At 36.6% G+C, this 18704-nt stretch overlaps 1 protein-coding gene across 1 annotated transcript in view; it reads left to right on the top strand.

Annotated features, from left to right (window-relative positions):
* Nucleotides 1-1199: 1199 nt before the first annotated feature.
* LOC142933858 (phosducin-like) overlaps nucleotides 1200-18704 on the top strand; it is a 48381-nt gene continuing 30876 nt past the window's right edge. The window contains exons 1-4 of the mRNA XM_076078135.1: nucleotides 1200-1248; nucleotides 1492-1628; nucleotides 1949-2168; nucleotides 2323-2435. Coding sequence (XP_075934250.1) covers nucleotides 1200-1248; nucleotides 1492-1628; nucleotides 1949-2168; nucleotides 2323-2435 — 519 coding nt within the window. The remainder of the gene's footprint in view (nucleotides 1249-1491; nucleotides 1629-1948; nucleotides 2169-2322; nucleotides 2436-18704) is intronic.

The following is an 18704-nucleotide window of genomic DNA, read 5'->3' as shown; positions in this document are numbered from 1 at the left end:
CATTACAGAATTACATTTTACAATTCCTTGAATTCCAGCATAATCACTGATTAAAGGGATAGTTTGGATTATTTGAAGTGGGGTTATATTAGGTACTTATCCAGTCAGTGTATGGAGTAACAGACAGGAGTACCAGCACGGGAGCAAAGCAACGTGCTGCAGTGGACGAGGGCAGCAGCTAAACGTGTTCTAGACACCTAAATAAAAGATAAGATAATCCTTTATTAGTCCCACAGCGGGGAAATTAGCAGGATTACAGCAGCAAAGTAGATGCAACAAGAGACATCCGTTAAAAACAAAACAAGTGTAATAAATGAGTTATCAAACAGTGAATATAATAAATAACTAAACCATAAAAAACAACAAAAACTAAGATATGATAAAAATCAAACTGAGTTGTTGGGTTTACATTATTGCATATATGAAGTAGGAAATATGAAGTGTTGGTATTGCACAGTGGTGTACATTGATATTGATATTGCACATGAATGAATAAATGAATGGGTAATTTGCCAGTTATTTTGGTGTTTGACCCACCCTAATACTACCTGACCGCTGTCTACTGTGCATAAAACACTGACTATAAATGATTACTACATACAACCCAAAATCAAATAATCCTAACTATCCTTTATAGATTATTAAGTAATATTCTTTCCTTTTTTTCTCTAAAAATTGAGTCTCTCAGCAGAGATTCATCTTACATTTTTAGGATCGCAACAATAGAATAATACTTTATTTGGGTTTCAAAAAGGTGAACAGAATGACAGGTTTAGCTAGCAGATAATCTCATATCACGCACACACATGCTATGGTGTCCTAGGCATGTGTACACGTCAGACTCCCGGTAATCTCAACGTAATCTGATTCGTAAACCTCAGCCCGGCTCACAGTAAGTGGTCGTGATAACAGTGTGTCCAACATTTACACATGGATGTGGCAAAGTGTTGGATACTGCTGTTATGTTCACACGAAGACAGCATTTTTTCACCCCAATAACAATGTGTATTCCTTGGTGTATTTTGCTGTCTGAATTAGTTCTTAGTCCAGCTCAACTTTTATTTTGCAAAGTTATACCAGGGACACATACATGATCCATAAATCATATATGCATCAATGCAGTTGAGCGAGAACAATGGATCAATATACAGTCAGGTTATGCAGTTTGTGTGTTCTCTGTATTGCAGACTGCTAGCAGGATGTCTGGCTCTACCCAGGAAGAGGAGGACTTGCCTGCCAACCACACAGGTCAGAGGCACAAATCAGGAAGATGCAGTGGACATAAATTGCTTAAATCACTCTGCATAGTGTAGCTCTGGGAAATCATCAGATGTACAAATCTGACTCAAAACCAATGAATTCTGTCTCTATAAAAAGTATTACTGAGGCATCACCCGACGTGCACTTAATGGTGCGACTAATTTCAATGCAGTTTCAACCGTACGTTGTATTTAAGTATGTCTTCGTGAAGTCATGTCTTCGTATCTGCAGGTCCAAAAGGTGTAATTAATGACTGGAGAAGGTTTAAGTTGGACAGCGTGGATCAGACTGTCCCCCAAAGCAAGAGAGAGCTGCTCAGACAAATGTCCAATCCACGGGAGGACGACAAGGAGAGACTCAACAGAAAGGTGGACGGAAAGACTCACCGAACCTTACGCACATAAACACGCCATCGACCTGTTTTAGAGTTAATCAGAGGATGACAAGCGACTCGGCCACAATTGCACAGATATTTGCCAACAAAAACAAAAAGATATGTACAGAGGAACACAATAAAAATCTGGGACATTCACGCACTTACAGGAAGATAGACACGATCAAACAAAAACATACAGTACACACAACAACAATCTACTGTATGTCGCGTTGGACACAAACGTCTGCCAAGAGAATACATTGAAAGATAACAAAAAAGAAAAGAAGTAACACGTTTTTCCTCCACCTCCAGATGAGCGTTCAGGAGTATGAAATGATCCAAGAAGAGGACGAACGCGGCCTGAAACGCTACAGAAAACATTGCATGCAGGAAATGCACGAGCGCCTGAGCTGCGGCCCCACGTTTGAAGAAGTGTACGAGCTTGAAACCGGAGATGCCTTCCTGGAAGTCATAGAGAAGGAACACCGGCTGACCCTAGTGGTAGTCCACATCTACCAGCACGGTGTCAAAGGTTTCTTTGTTTAAGTCTTAGCTCATTGACTCACGATACCACTCCTATACAGAATAGTCTCATTGCTTCAACCCAAACTCCAGAAATGTCCAGTGAGATGGTTCACTACAGTGCTATCAGCTAATCGTTGTGCTTGTTCCGTTTGTCCTGTCAGGCTGTGAACATCTGAACTCCTGTCTGGATTGTCTGGCTTCAGAGTACTCAAGCATTAAATTCTGTCGTATTGATGCCGTGGCAACAGGCGCTGCTGAGCGCTTCTCGCCTGAGGTTAGTAAACCAAGAGCAAAGCAAACTAGAAAATGCATTTCCTGCTGAAAATGCGTTGGAATGCTGAAAGCTGAAATGAATCTCAAAATGAAATGAATCTCAAAAACATTGCTGTAAACAGTGATTTTGAACAAAGCCCCTTTTAACAAAAAGCGGGAGTCTGAGTGCCAATATGGATACCGTGAGAAAGATAAGACTCTGCCGAACGCGGTAATGTGTTTTTTATGTTTGTGGTGTTAAAAATGTGAGCTGCAGAGCAATATACAAAACTGGTACCGTCTGCTTTCTTTGAGAAATGAGTGGTCAGATTTAACATGGAGTCTAATGGAGCAGTTTGTTGGAGTTCATGTCGCTCTGCGGCTCCTTGAGCCAAATGTGTAAGTCTGTGGGATTCCACAGTCATTTGTCTACGACAAGGACAAGATTAGCTACTTCTACATCCAGAAATTATGCATGAAGAGTGAAGATTGTGGACACAGTGGCAAAACACAAATCTTTTTTTCACAAGAATCTCAAGCTGCTCTTCACTCTAGCGGTGACATCACGCACTCTAAGCTGCGCAATACACACCCATTATAAAGTCAGAAAAGGACTGAAAAAATCATAAAAGTTAAATTGCTGCAGTTCAAAAAGTGTAAAAGATATCAAAAAGCTGAATCATGTGGCAATAGATCAGGGTTTTCTAAACATTTTAAAGTTTAAATGGTGTCTGTAGCTGAACGTATGAGGAAGTAGAAGGATTTGAAAGTTGAAGAAGTTTAAGAGGATTTGAAAAATGTCTCCATAGACATCCCATTGAAAATAAAAATTGCAAAAAGCTTAATAATTTAAAAAGTTTAAAGATTATAAATATGAAGAGATATAGCACCCATGAGCTGAAAGAGCTGAACATTTTGATAGTTGAACGGTTTCTGTAGCTTAAAAAATGAAGAAGAAGAGTTTCAAAAAATGTACGGAAGAAATAGTTGAGTGAAGTTGAATAAAGATTCGAAGAACAATAGTTGGAATGCTTAACAGCATTCCAACAATAAAGATTCGAAGAACAATAGTTGGAATGCTTAACAGCATTCCAACAATAACTAGAAAATGCATTTCCTGCTGAAAATGCGTTGGAATGCTGAAAGCTGAAATGAATCTCAAAAACATTGCTGAAAATAGATATCCAATTTAAAAAAAATTGCAAAAAGCTTAATAATTCAAAAAGTTGAAAGATTACAAATATGAAGTCATATGTAGCTGAAAGTATGAGGAAGAAGAAGGCTTTGAAAGTTGAAGAAGTTTAACAGGATTTGAAGATTTTCTCCATAGAGATCCCATTCAAAAGAAAATTGCAAATAGCTTAATATTTCAAAGAATTTAAAGATTACAAATATGAAAATTCATATCACCCCTCTCCTGAAAGAGCTGAACATTTTGATATTCAAATGGTTTCTGTGGCTTAAAAAATGTCATCAGTGGTGATATTTGTAGTAGTAGAAGTTGTAGTAGAAGTATTATTAGTAGAAGTATTAGTAGCATTAGAATAAGTACTAGTAGTAGCAGTAGTGATATTTGTAGTAGTAGTAGAAGTTGTAGTTGTAGTAGAAGTATTATTCGTAGTAGAATTATTAGTAATTAGAAGTAGTAGAAGAAGTAGTATCAGTAGTCATAGTAATAGCTGTAGTATTGGTCGTAGTATTTAATATAACAGTAGTAGAAGTAGTAATGGCAGTAGAAGAAGTAGCAGTAGTAGTAGTAGTACTAGTAGCAGTCGTACTAATAGCTGTAGTAGTATTACTACTTTTAGTAGCATGAATAGCAGTAGTAGTAGTAGTAGCAGTTGTAGTATAAGTAATAGCAGTGGTGGTAGTAATAATATTGATGGTAGCAGTAATAGTAGAAGTAGTAGTAGTAGCAGTAGTAGTAATACTATATTAGCAGCAGCAGTAGTAGTTGTCGCAGTATTAGTAAGAGCATTCATTTTTTTAACAAAAAAGCCTAATTTTGAGCTTGTTTAAATACAGTTAAACCATGGGGCTTTTATTTTGAAAGGGTGGGGCTGGGTGGGGGGTGGGGGGGGGGTGAGGGGGAGAGGAGACATAATCATAATGTTTGACACACAAACAGAGGTTATTAAATGCCAGGCTTCATCACAAGCATTTCAGTTAGAATTCACTCTTTGGGGGTTGTATTTTGAAATGGGGTGTGTGTGTGTGTGTGTGTGGGGGGGGGGGGGGGTCCTCTAAAAGTCTCCAAGACCTGAATAACTGTATGAGAGAGAGACACACACACAGAGAGAGAGAGAGACACACACAGAGAGAGAGGGGGAGGAGTGTATGTGCATGTGCCAGTGCCTCTCTGTGTTTATCAACATCACTAATTAGCTTAATCATGAACACCTGTGTCCTTTCAGCCTTTTCATGGAGATAAAACAGAGAAACACCTCTCAAACAAATCCTCAAAACTCCCATAACCGTAGCTCCTATTGCTCCGATATTAATAAATGAGAGGAAGGATGAGTTGAAGAACAGATCCTGTAAAAATTGTGTCTGTAGTGTAAAAAATGTGGCTGAACTGGCGATTTAGAAATGGGGTACCGTGTTCTGTGGAAGATGTTTTTGAAGCAAAATTTAACATTGGTCTCTATGGAGCAGAAAGTTGGTTTTCCTCTCAATTACAGGCTTCTGTGTCAAATGTGTAAATCTGTGGGATTCCACAGTCATTTGTCTACGACAAGGACAAGATTAGCTACTTCTACATCCAGAAATTATGCATGAAGAGTGAAGATTGTGGACACAGTGGCAAAAGACAAATGTTTTTTTCACAAGAATCTCAAGCTGCTCTTCACTCTAGCGGTGACATCACGCACTCTAAGCTGCGCAATACACACCCATTATAAAAGCAGAAAAGGGCTGAAAAAATCATAAAAGTTAAACTGCTGCAGTTCAAAAAGTATAAAAGATATCAAAAAGCTGAATAATGCGGCAATAGATCAGGGTTTTCTCAACATTTTAAAGTTTAAATGGTGTCTGTAGCTGAAAGTATGAGGAAGTAGAAGGATTTGAAAGTTGAAGAGGATTTGAACATTTTCTCCATAGAAACCCATTCAAAAAAAAAATTGCAAAAAGCTTAATAATTCATAAAGTATAAAGGTTAGAAATATGAAAAGTCATAGCACCCCTCTGCTGAAAGAGCTGAACATTTTGATAGTTGAACGGTTTCTGTAGCTTAAAATATGAAGGAGCAGAAGAGTTTCAAAAAGCGTACGGAAGAAATATAAAATAAAGAAGAATAAAGAAACAGGATAACAATAGTTGGAATGCTTAACAGCATTCCAACAACTAGAAAATGCATTTCCTGCTGAAAATGCGTTGGAATGCTGAAAGCTGAAATGAATCTCAAAAACATTGCTGAAAATAGATATCCAATTTAAAAAAAATTGCAAAAAGCTTAATAATTCAAAAAGTTGAAAGATTACAAATATGAAGTCATATGTAGCTGAAAGTATGAGAAGAAGAAGGCTTTGAAAGTTGAAGAAGTTTAACAGGATTTGAAGATTTTCTCCATAGAGATCCCATTCAAAAGAAAATTGCAAATAGCTTAATAATTCAAAGAATTTAAAGATTACAAATATGAAAAGTCATATCGCCCCTCTCCTGAAAGAGCTGAACATTTTGATATTCGAATGGTTTCTGTGGCTTAAAAAATGTCAGCAGTAGTGATATTTGTAGTAGTAGTACTAGAAGTTGTAGTTGTAGTAGAAGTATCATTAGTAGTAGAAGTATTAGTATTTAGAAGAAGTAGTAGTAGTAATAGCTGTAGTAGTGGTCGTAGTATATAATATAACAGTAGTAGTAGTAGTATTAGTAATGGCAGTATTTGAAAAAGTCAAATTTTGAGCTTAATGTTTACATACAGTTAATCCATGGGGCTTTTATTTTGAAAGGGTGGGGCTGGGTGGGGGGGAGAGGAGACATAATCATAATGTTTGACACATAAACAGAGGTTATTAAATGACAGGCTTCATCACAAGCATTCCAGTTAGAATTCACTCTGTGGGGCTTTTATTTTGAAATGGGGTGTGGGGGGGGATGGACTTATAATGTTAGATAAACACAAGCAGGTTATTAAATGTCAGGCTTCATCATAAGCATTTCAGTTAGAATTCATTCTGTGGGGCTTTTATTTTAAAATGGAGTGGGGGGAGGGGAGTCCTGTAAAAAGCTGTAAGACCTGAATGACTGTATGAGAGATACACACAGAGAGAGAGAGACATACAGAGATAGAGGGAGAGAGACATACAGAGAGAGAGAGAGAGAGAGAGGAGTGCGTGTGTGTGTGTCTGTGAGTCTGTGTGTTTATCAACATCACTAATGAGCTTAATCAGAAACACCTGTGTCCTTGCAGCCTTTTCATGGAGATTAAACAGGGAAACACCTCTCAAACAAATCCTCAACACTCCCATAACCGTAGCTCCTATTGCTCCGATATTAATAACTGAGAGGAAGGATGAGTTGAAGAACAGATCCTGTAAAAATTGTGTCTGTAGTGTAAAAAATGTGGCTGAACTGGCGATTTAGAAATGGGGTACCGTGTTCTGTGGAAGATGTTTTTGAAGCAAAATTTAACATTGGTCTCTATGGAGCAGAAAGTTGGTTTTCCTCTCAATTACAGGCTTCTGTGTCAAATGTGTAAATCTGTGGGATTCCACAGTCATTTGTCTACGACAAGGACAAGATTAGCTACTTCTACATCCAGAAATTATGCATGAAGAGTGAAGATTGTGGACACAGTGGCAAAAGACAAATGTTTTTTTCACAAGAATCTCAAGCTGCTCTTCACTCTAGCGGTGACATCACGCACTCTAAGCTGCGCAATACACACCCATTATAAAAGCAGAAAAGGGCTGAAAAAATCATAAAAGTTAAACTGCTGCAGTTCAAAAAGTATAAAAGATATCAAAAAGCTGAATAATGCGGCAATAGATCAGGGTTTTCTCAACATTTTAAAGTTTAAATGGTGTCTGTAGCTGAAAGTATGAGGAAGTAGAAGGATTTGAAAGTTGAAGAGGATTTGAACATTTTCTCCATAGAAACCCATTCAAAAAAAAAATTGCAAAAAGCTTAATAATTCATAAAGTATAAAGGTTAGAAATATGAAAAGTCATAGCACCCCTCTGCTGAAAGAGCTGAACATTTTGATAGTTGAACGGTTTCTGTAGCTTAAAATATGAAGGAGCAGAAGAGTTTCAAAAAGCGTACGGAAGAAATATAAAATAAAGAAGAACTAGAAAATGCATTTCCTGCTGAAAATGCGTTGGAATGCTGAAAGCTGAAATGAATCTCAAAAACATTGCTGAAAATAGCTATCCAATTTAAAAAAAATTGCAAAAAGCTTAATAATTCAAAAAGTTGAAAGATTACAAATATGAAGTCATATGTAGCTGAAAGTATGAGAAGAAGGCTTTGAAAGTTGAAGAAGTTTAACAGGATTTGAAGATTTTCTCCATAGAGATCCCATTCAAAAGAAAATTGCAAATAGCTTAATATTTCAAAGAATTTAAAGATTACAAATATGAAAATTCATATCACCCCTCTCCCGAAAGAGCTGAATATTTTGATTTTTGAACGGTTTCTGTGGCTTAAAAAATGTCAACAGTAGTGATATTTGTAGTAGTACTAGAAGTTGTAGTTGTAGTAGAAGTATTATTAGTAGTAGAAGTATTACTGGCATTAGAATAAGTACTAGTTAACGTTTAAATACAGTTAATCCATGAGGCTTTTATTTTGAAAGGGTGGGACTGGGTGGGGGAGAGGGGGAGGAGACAGAATCAGAAAGTATGAAACACACATACAGAGGTTATTAAATGACAGGCTTCATCACAAGCATTCCAGTTAGAATTCACTCTGTGGGGTTTTTATTTTGAAATGGGGTGTGGGGGGGGGGGGGGGGATGGACTTATAATGTTAGATAAACACAAGCAGGTTATTAAATGTCAGGCTTCATCATAAGCATTTCAGTTAGAATTCATTCTGTGGGGCTTTTATTTTAAAATGGAGTGGGGGGAGGGGAGTCCTGTAAAAAGCTGTAAGACCTGAATGACTATGAGAGACACTCACAGAGAGAGAGACATACAGAGATAGAGGGAGAGAGACATACAGAGAGAGAGAGAGAGAGAGAGAGAGAGAGAGAGAGAGAGAGGAGTGCGTGTGTCTGTGAGTCTGTGTGTTTATCAACATCACTAATGAGCTTAATCAGAAACACCTGTGTCCTTGCAGCCTTTTCATGGAGATTAAACAGGGAAACACCTCTCAAACAAATCCTCAAAACTCCCATAACCGTAGCTCCTATTGCTCCGATATTAATAAATGAGAGGAAGGATGAGTTGAAGAACAGATCCTGTAAAAATTGTGTCTGTAGTGTAAAAAATGTGGCTGAACTGGCGATTTAGAAATGGGGTACCGTGTTCTGTGGAAGATGTTTTTGAAGCAAAATTTAACATTGGTCTCTATGGAGCAGAAAGTTGGTTTTCCTCTCAATTACAGGCTTCTGTGTCAAATGTGTAAATCTGTGGGATTCCACAGTCATTTGTCTACGACAAGGACAAGATTAGCTACTTCTACATCCAGAAATTATGCATGAAGAGTGAAGATTGTGGACACAGTGGCAAAAGACAAATGTTTTTTTCACAAGAATCTCAAGCTGCTCTTCACTCTAGCGGTGACATCACGCACTCTAAGCTGCGCAATACACACCCATTATAAAAGCAGAAAAGGGCTGAAAAAATCATAAAAGTTAAACTGCTGCAGTTCAAAAAGTATAAAAGATATCAAAAAGCTGAATAATGCGGCAATAGATCAGGGTTTTCTCAACATTTTAAAGTTTAAATGGTGTCTGTAGCTGAAAGTATGAGGAAGTAGAAGGATTTGAAAGTTGAAGAAGTTTAAGAGGATTTGAAAAATGTCTCCATAGACATCCCATTGAAAATAAAAATTGCAAAAAGCTTAATAATTTAAAAAGTTTAAAGATTATAAATATGAAGAGATATAGCACCCATGAGCTGAAAGAGCTGAACATTTTGATAGTTGAACGGTTTCTGTAGCTTAAAAAATGAAGAAGAAGAGTTTCAAAAAATGTACGGAAGAAATAGTTGAGTGAAGTTGAATAAAGATTCGAAGAACAATAGTTGGAATGCTTAACAGCATTCCAACAATAAAGATTCGAAGAACAATAGTTGGAATGCTTAACAGCATTCCAACAATAACTAGAAAATGCATTTCCTGCTGAAAATGCGTTGGAATGCTGAAAGCTGAAATGAATCTCAAAAACATTGCTGAAAATAGATATCCAATTTAAAAAAAATTGCAAAAAGCTTAATAATTCAAAAAGTTGAAAGATTACAAATATGAAGTCATATGTAGCTGAAAGTATGAGGAAGAAGAAGGCTTTGAAAGTTGAAGAAGTTTAACAGGATTTGAAGATTTTCTCCATAGAGATCCCATTCAAAAGAAAATTGCAAATAGCTTAATATTTCAAAGAATTTAAAGATTACAAATATGAAAATTCATATCACCCCTCTCCTGAAAGAGCTGAACATTTTGATATTCATATGGTTTCTGTGGCTTAAAAAATGTCATCAGTGGTGATATTTGTAGTAGTAGAAGTTGTAGTAGAAGTATTATTAGTAGAAGTATTAGTAGCATTAGAATAAGTACTAGTAGTAGCAGTAGTGATATTTGTAGTAGTAGTAGAAGTTGTAGTTGTAGTAGAAGTATTATTCGTAGTAGAATTATTAGTAATTAGAAGTAGTAGAAGAAGTAGTATCAGTAGTCATAGTAATAGCTGTAGTATTGGTCGTAGTATTTAATATAACAGTAGTAGAAGTAGTAATGGCAGTAGAAGAAGTAGCAGTAGTAGTAGTAGTACTAGTAGCAGTCGTACTAATAGCTGTAGTAGTATTACTACTTTTAGTAGCATGAATAGCAGTAGTAGTAGTAGTAGCAGTTGTAGTATAAGTAATAGCAGTGGTGGTAGTAATAATATTGATGGTAGCAGTAATAGTAGAAGTAGTAGTAGTAGCAGTAGTAGTAATACTATATTAGCAGCAGCAGTAGTAGTTGTCGCAGTATTAGTAAGAGCATTCATTTTTTTAACAAAAAAGCCTAATTTTGAGCTTGTTTAAATACAGTTAAACCATGGGGCTTTTATTTTGAAAGGGTGGGGCTGGGTGGGGGGTGGGGGGGGGTGAGGGGGAGAGGAGACATAATCATAATGTTTGACACACAAACAGAGGTTATTAAATGCCAGGCTTCATCACAAGCATTTCAGTTAGAATTCACTCTTTGGGGGTTGTATTTTGAAATGGGGTGTGTGTGTGTGTGTGTGTGGGGGGGGGGGGGGGGTCCTCTAAAAGTCTCCAAGACCTGAATAACTGTATGAGAGAGAGACACACACACAGAGAGAGAGAGAGACACACACAGAGAGAGAGGGGGAGGAGTGTATGTGCATGTGCCAGTGCCTCTCTGTGTTTATCAACATCACTAATTAGCTTAATCATGAACACCTGTGTCCTTTCAGCCTTTTCATGGAGATAAAACAGAGAAACACCTCTCAAACAAATCCTCAAAACTCCCATAACCGTAGCTCCTATTGCTCCGATATTAATAAATGAGAGGAAGGATGAGTTGAAGAACAGATCCTGTAAAAATTGTGTCTGTAGTGTAAAAAATGTGGCTGAACTGGCGATTTAGAAATGGGGTACCGTGTTCTGTGGAAGATGTTTTTGAAGCAAAATTTAACATTGGTCTCTATGGAGCAGAAAGTTGGTTTTCCTCTCAATTACAGGCTTCTGTGTCAAATGTGTAAATCTGTGGGATTCCACAGTCATTTGTCTACGACAAGGACAAGATTAGCTACTTCTACATCCAGAAATTATGCATGAAGAGTGAAGATTGTGGACACAGTGGCAAAAGACAAATGTTTTTTTCACAAGAATCTCAAGCTGCTCTTCACTCTAGCGGTGACATCACGCACTCTAAGCTGCGCAATACACACCCATTATAAAAGCAGAAAAGGGCTGAAAAAATCATAAAAGTTAAACTGCTGCAGTTCAAAAAGTATAAAAGATATCAAAAAGCTGAATAATGCGGCAATAGATCAGGGTTTTCTCAACATTTTAAAGTTTAAATGGTGTCTGTAGCTGAAAGTATGAGGAAGTAGAAGGATTTGAAAGTTGAAGAGGATTTGAACATTTTCTCCATAGAAACCCATTCAAAAAAAAAATTGCAAAAAGCTTAATAATTCATAAAGTATAAAGGTTAGAAATATGAAAAGTCATAGCACCCCTCTGCTGAAAGAGCTGAACATTTTGATAGTTGAACGGTTTCTGTAGCTTAAAATATGAAGGAGCAGAAGAGTTTCAAAAAGCGTACGGAAGAAATATAAAATAAAGAAGAATAAAGAAACAGGATAACAATAGTTGGAATGCTTAACAGCATTCCAACAACTAGAAAATGCATTTCCTGCTGAAAATGCGTTGGAATGCTGAAAGCTGAAATGAATCTCAAAAACATTGCTGAAAATAGATATCCAATTTAAAAAAAATTGCAAAAAGCTTAATAATTCAAAAAGTTGAAAGATTACAAATATGAAGTCATATGTAGCTGAAAGTATGAGAAGAAGAAGGCTTTGAAAGTTGAAGAAGTTTAACAGGATTTGAAGATTTTCTCCATAGAGATCCCATTCAAAAGAAAATTGCAAATAGCTTAATAATTCAAAGAATTTAAAGATTACAAATATGAAAAGTCATATCGCCCCTCTCCTGAAAGAGCTGAACATTTTGATATTCGAATGGTTTCTGTGGCTTAAAAAATGTCAGCAGTAGTGATATTTGTAGTAGTAGTACTAGAAGTTGTAGTTGTAGTAGAAGTATCATTAGTAGTAGAAGTATTAGTATTTAGAAGAAGTAGTAGTAGTAATAGCTGTAGTAGTGGTCGTAGTATATAATATAACAGTAGTAGTAGTAGTATTAGTAATGGCAGTATTTGAAAAAGTCAAATTTTGAGCTTAATGTTTACATACAGTTAATCCATGGGGCTTTTATTTTGAAAGGGTGGGGCTGGGTGGGGGGGAGAGGAGACATAATCATAATGTTTGACACATAAACAGAGGTTATTAAATGACAGGCTTCATCACAAGCATTCCAGTTAGAATTCACTCTGTGGGGCTTTTATTTTGAAATGGGGTGTGGGGGGGGATGGACTTATAATGTTAGATAAACACAAGCAGGTTATTAAATGTCAGGCTTCATCATAAGCATTTCAGTTAGAATTCATTCTGTGGGGCTTTTATTTTAAAATGGAGTGGGGGGAGGGGAGTCCTGTAAAAAGCTGTAAGACCTGAATGACTGTATGAGAGATACACACAGAGAGAGAGAGACATACAGAGATAGAGGGAGAGAGACATACAGAGAGAGAGAGAGAGAGAGAGGAGTGCGTGTGTGTGTGTCTGTGAGTCGGTGTGTTTATCAACATCACTAATGAGCTTAATCAGAAACACCTGTGTCCTTGCAGCCTTTTCATGGAGATTAAACAGGGAAACACCTCTCAAACAAATCCTCAACACTCCCATAACCGTAGCTCCTATTGCTCCGATATTAATAACTGAGAGGAAGGATGAGTTGAAGAACAGATCCTGTAAAAATTGTGTCTGTAGTGTAAAAAATGTGGCTGAACTGGCGATTTAGAAATGGGGTACCGTGTTCTGTGGAAGATGTTTTTGAAGCAAAATTTAACATTGGTCTCTATGGAGCAGAAAGTTGGTTTTCCTCTCAATTACAGGCTTCTGTGTCAAATGTGTAAATCTGTGGGATTCCACAGTCATTTGTCTACGACAAGGACAAGATTAGCTACTTCTACATCCAGAAATTATGCATGAAGAGTGAAGATTGTGGACACAGTGGCAAAAGACAAATGTTTTTTTCACAAGAATCTCAAGCTGCTCTTCACTCTAGCGGTGACATCACGCACTCTAAGCTGCGCAATACACACCCATTATAAAAGCAGAAAAGGGCTGAAAAAATCATAAAAGTTAAACTGCTGCAGTTCAAAAAGTATAAAAGATATCAAAAAGCTGAATAATGCGGCAATAGATCAGGGTTTTCTCAACATTTTAAAGTTTAAATGGTGTCTGTAGCTGAAAGTATGAGGAAGTAGAAGGATTTGAAAGTTGAAGAGGATTTGAACATTTTCTCCATAGAAACCCATTCAAAAAAAAAATTGCAAAAAGCTTAATAATTCATAAAGTATAAAGGTTAGAAATATGAAAAGTCATAGCACCCCTCTGCTGAAAGAGCTGAACATTTTGATAGTTGAACGGTTTCTGTAGCTTAAAATATGAAGGAGCAGAAGAGTTTCAAAAAGCGTACGGAAGAAATATAAAATAAAGAAGAACTAGAAAATGCATTTCCTGCTGAAAATGCGTTGGAATGCTGAAAGCTGAAATGAATCTCAAAAACATTGCTGAAAATAGCTATCCAATTTAAAAAAAATTGCAAAAAGCTTAATAATTCAAAAAGTTGAAAGATTACAAATATGAAGTCATATGTAGCTGAAAGTATGAGAAGAAGGCTTTGAAAGTTGAAGAAGTTTAACAGGATTTGAAGATTTTCTCCATAGAGATCCCATTCAAAAGAAAATTGCAAATAGCTTAATATTTCAAAGAATTTAAAGATTACAAATATGAAAATTCATATCACCCCTCTCCCGAAAGAGCTGAATATTTTGATTTTTGAACGGTTTCTGTGGCTTAAAAAATGTCAACAGTAGTGATATTTGTAGTAGTACTAGAAGTTGTAGTTGTAGTAGAAGTATTATTAGTAGTAGAAGTATTACTGGCATTAGAATAAGTACTAGTTAACGTTTAAATACAGTTAATCCATGAGGCTTTTATTTTGAAAGGGTGGGACTGGGTGGGGGAGAGGGGGAGGAGACAGAATCAGAAAGTATAAAACACACATACAGAGGTTATTAAATGACAGGCTTCATCACAAGCATTCCAGTTAGAATTCACTCTGTGGGGTTTTTATTTTGAAATGGGGTGTGGGGGGGGGGGGGGGGATGGACTTATAATGTTAGATAAACACAAGCAGGTTATTAAATGTCAGGCTTCATCATAAGCATTTCAGTTAGAATTCATTCTGTGGGGCTTTTATTTTAAAATGGAGTGGGGGGAGGGGAGTCCTGTAAAAAGCTGTAAGACCTGAATGACTGTATGAGAGATACACACAGAGAGAGAGAGACATACAGAGATAGAGGGAGAGAGACATACAGAGAGAGAGAGAGAGAGAGAGAGAGGAGTGCGTGTGTGTGTGTCTGTGAGTCGGTGTGTTTATCAACATCACTAATGAGCTTAATCAGAAACACCTGTGTCCTTGCAGCCTTTTCATGGAGATTAAACAGGGAAACACCTCTCAAACAAATCCTCAACACTCCCATAACCGTAGCTCCTATTGCTCCGATATTAATAACTGAGAGGAAGGATGAGTTGAAGAACAGATCCTGTAAAAATTGTGTCTGTAGTGTAAAAAATGTGGCTGAACTGGCGATTTAGAAATGGGGTACCGTGTTCTGTGGAAGATGTTTTTGAAGCAAAATTTAACATTGGTCTCTATGGAGCAGAAAGTTGGTTTTCCTCTCAATTACAGGCTTCTGTGTCAAATGTGTAAATCTGTGGGATTCCACAGTCATTTGTCTACGACAAGGACAAGATTAGCTACTTCTACATCCAGAAATTATGCATGAAGAGTGAAGATTGTGGACACAGTGGCAAAAGACAAATGTTTTTTTCACAAGAATCTCAAGCTGCTCTTCACTCTAGCGGTGACATCACGCACTCTAAGCTGCGCAATACACACCCATTATAAAAGCAGAAAAGGGCTGAAAAAATCATAAAAGTTAAACTGCTGCAGTTCAAAAAGTATAAAAGATATCAAAAAGCTGAATAATGCGGCAATAGATCAGGGTTTTCTCAACATTTTAAAGTTTAAATGGTGTCTGTAGCTGAAAGTATGAGGAAGTAGAAGGATTTGAAAGTTGAAGAGGATTTGAACATTTTCTCCATAGAAACCCATTCAAAAAAAAAATTGCAAAAAGCTTAATAATTCATAAAGTATAAAGGTTAGAAATATGAAAAGTCATAGCACCCCTCTGCTGAAAGAGCTGAACATTTTGATAGTTGAACGGTTTCTGTAGCTTAAAATATGAAGGAGCAGAAGAGTTTCAAAAAGCGTACGGAAGAAATATAAAATAAAGAAGAACTAGAAAATGCATTTCCTGCTGAAAATGCGTTGGAATGCTGAAAGCTGAAATGAATCTCAAAAACATTGCTGAAAATAGCTATCCAATTTAAAAAAAATTGCAAAAAGCTTAATAATTCAAAAAGTTGAAAGATTACAAATATGAAGTCATATGTAGCTGAAAGTATGAGAAGGCTTTGAAAGTTGAAGAAGTTTAACAGGATTTGAAGATTTTCTCCATAGAGATCCCATTCAAAAGAAAATTGCAAATAGCTTAATATTTCAAAGAATTTAAAGATTACAAATATGAAAATTCATATCACCCCTCTCCCGAAAGAGCTGAATATTTTGATTTTTGAACGGTTTCTGTGGCTTAAAAAATGTCAACAGTAGTGATATTTGTAGTAGTACTAGAAGTTGTAGTTGTAGTAGAAGTATTATTAGTAGTAGAAGTATTACTGGCATTAGAATAAGTACTAGTTAACGTTTAAATACAGTTAATCCATGAGGCTTTTATTTTGAAAGGGTGGGACTGGGTGGGGGAGAGGGGGAGGAGACAGAATCAGAAAGTATGAAACACACATACAGAGGTTATTAAATGACAGGCTTCATCACAAGCATTCCAGTTAGAATTCACTCTGTGGGGTTTTTATTTTGAAATGGGGTGTGGGGGGGGGGGGGGGGATGGACTTATAATGTTAGATAAACACAAGCAGGTTATTAAATGTCAGGCTTCATCATAAGCATTTCAGTTAGAATTCATTCTGTGGGGCTTTTATTTTAAAATGGAGTGGGGGGAGGGGAGTCCTGTAAAAAGCTGTAAGACCTGAATGACTATGAGAGACACTCACAGAGAGAGAGACATACAGAGATAGAGGGAGAGAGACATACAGAGAGAGAGAGAGAGAGAGAGAGAGAGAGAGAGAGAGAGAGAGTGCGTGTGTCTGTGAGTCTGTGTGTTTATCAACATCACTAATGAGCTTAATCAGAAACACCTGTGTCCTTGCAGCCTTTTCATGGAGATTAAACAGGGAAACACCTCTCAAACAAATCCTCAAAACTCCCATAACCGTAGCTCCTATTGCTCCGATATTAATAAATGAGAGGAAGGATGAGTTGAAGAACAGATCCTGTAAAAATTGTGTCTGTAGTGTAAAAAATGTGGCTGAACTGGCGATTTAGAAATGGGGTACCGTGTTCTGTGGAAGATGTTTTTGAAGCAAAATTTAACATTGGTCTCTATGGAGCAGAAAGTTGGTTTTCCTCTCAATTACAGGCTTCTGTGTCAAATGTGTAAATCTGTGGGATTCCACAGTCATTTGTCTACGACAAGGACAAGATTAGCTACTTCTACATCCAGAAATTATGCATGAAGAGTGAAGATTGTGGACACAGTGGCAAAAGACAAATGTTTTTTTCACAAGAATCTCAAGCTGCTCTTCACTCTAGCGGTGACATCACGCACTCTAAGCTGCGCAATACACACCCATTATAAAAGCAGAAAAGGGCTGAAAAAATCATAAAAGTTAAACTGCTGCAGTTCAAAAAGTATAAAAGATATCAAAAAGCTGAATAATGCGTCAATAGATCAGGATCTTCTCAACATTTTAAAGTTTAAATGGTGTCTGTAGCTGAAAGTATGAGGAAGTAGAAGGATTTGAAAGTTGAAGAGGATTTGAACATTTTCTCCATAGAAACCCATTCAAAAAAAAAATTGCAAAAAGCTTAATAATTCATAAAGTTTAAAGGTTAGACATATGAAAAGTCATAGCACCCCTCTGCTGAAAGAGCTGAACATTTTGATAGTTGAACGGTTTCTGTAGCTTAAAATATGAAGGAGCAGAAGAGTTTCAAAAAGCGTACGGAAGAAATATAAAAAAAATAAAATAAAGAAGAACTAGAAAATGCATTTCCTGCTGAAAATGCGTTGGAATGCTGAAAGCTGAAATGAATCTCAAAAACATTGCTGAAAATAGATATCCAATTTAAAAAAAATTGCAAAAAGCTTAATAATTCAAAAAGTTGAAAGATTATAAATATGAAGTCATATGTAGCTGAAAGTATGAAGAAGGCTTTGAAAGTTGAAGAAGTTTAACAGGATTTGAAGATTTTCTCCATAGAGATCCCATTCAAAAGAAAATTGCAAATAGCTTAATATTTCAAAGAATTTAAAGATTACAAATATGAAGTCATATGTAGCTGAAAGTATGAGAAGAAGAAGGCTTTGAAAGTTGAAGAAGTTTAACAGGATTTGAAGATTTTCTCCATAGAGATCCCATTCAAAAGAAAATTGCAAATAGCTTAATATTTCAAAAAGTTAAAAGATTACAAATATGAAAAGTCATATCACCCCTCTCCTGAAAGAGCTGAACATTTTGATATTCGAACGGTTTCTGTGGCTTAAAAAATGTCAGCAGTAGTGATATTTGTAGTAGTAGTACTAGAAGTTGTAGTTGTAGTAGAAGTATTATTAGTAGTAGAAGTATTAGTAGCATTATAATAAGTAGTAGCAGTAGTGATATTTGTAGTAGTAGTACTAGAAGTTGTAGTTGTAGTAGAAGTATCATTAGTAGTAGAAGTATTAGTATTTAGAAGAAGTAGTAGAAGTAGTAGTAGTAATAGCTGTAGTAGTGGTCGAGATGGACTCATATTGTTAGATTAACACAAACAGGTTATTAAATGACAGGCTTCATCATAAGCATTTCAGTTAGAATTCATTCTGTGGGGCTTTGATTTTAAAATGGGGTGTGTGTGTGGGGGGGGGGATCCTCTAAAGATCTCTAAGAACCTGAATGACTGTATGAGAGAGAGACACAGAGAGAGAGACACAGAGAGAGAGACACACACACAGAGAGAGAGAGACACAGAGAGAGAGAGAGAGAGAGGAGTGTGTGTGTCTGAGTCTGTGTGTTTATCAACATCACTAATGAGCTTGATCAGAAACACCTGTGTCCTTGCAGCCTTTTCATGGAGATTAAACAGGGAAACACCTCTCA

Source organism: Anarhichas minor, unplaced genomic scaffold, assembly GCF_050575085.1.
Source record: "Anarhichas minor isolate MPS153535 unplaced genomic scaffold, ASM5057508v1 ptg000006l, whole genome shotgun sequence".
NCBI classification, from domain to species: Eukaryota; Metazoa; Chordata; class Actinopteri; order Perciformes; family Anarhichadidae; genus Anarhichas; species Anarhichas minor.
This window is presented reverse-complemented; position numbering and strand designations above follow the sequence as displayed.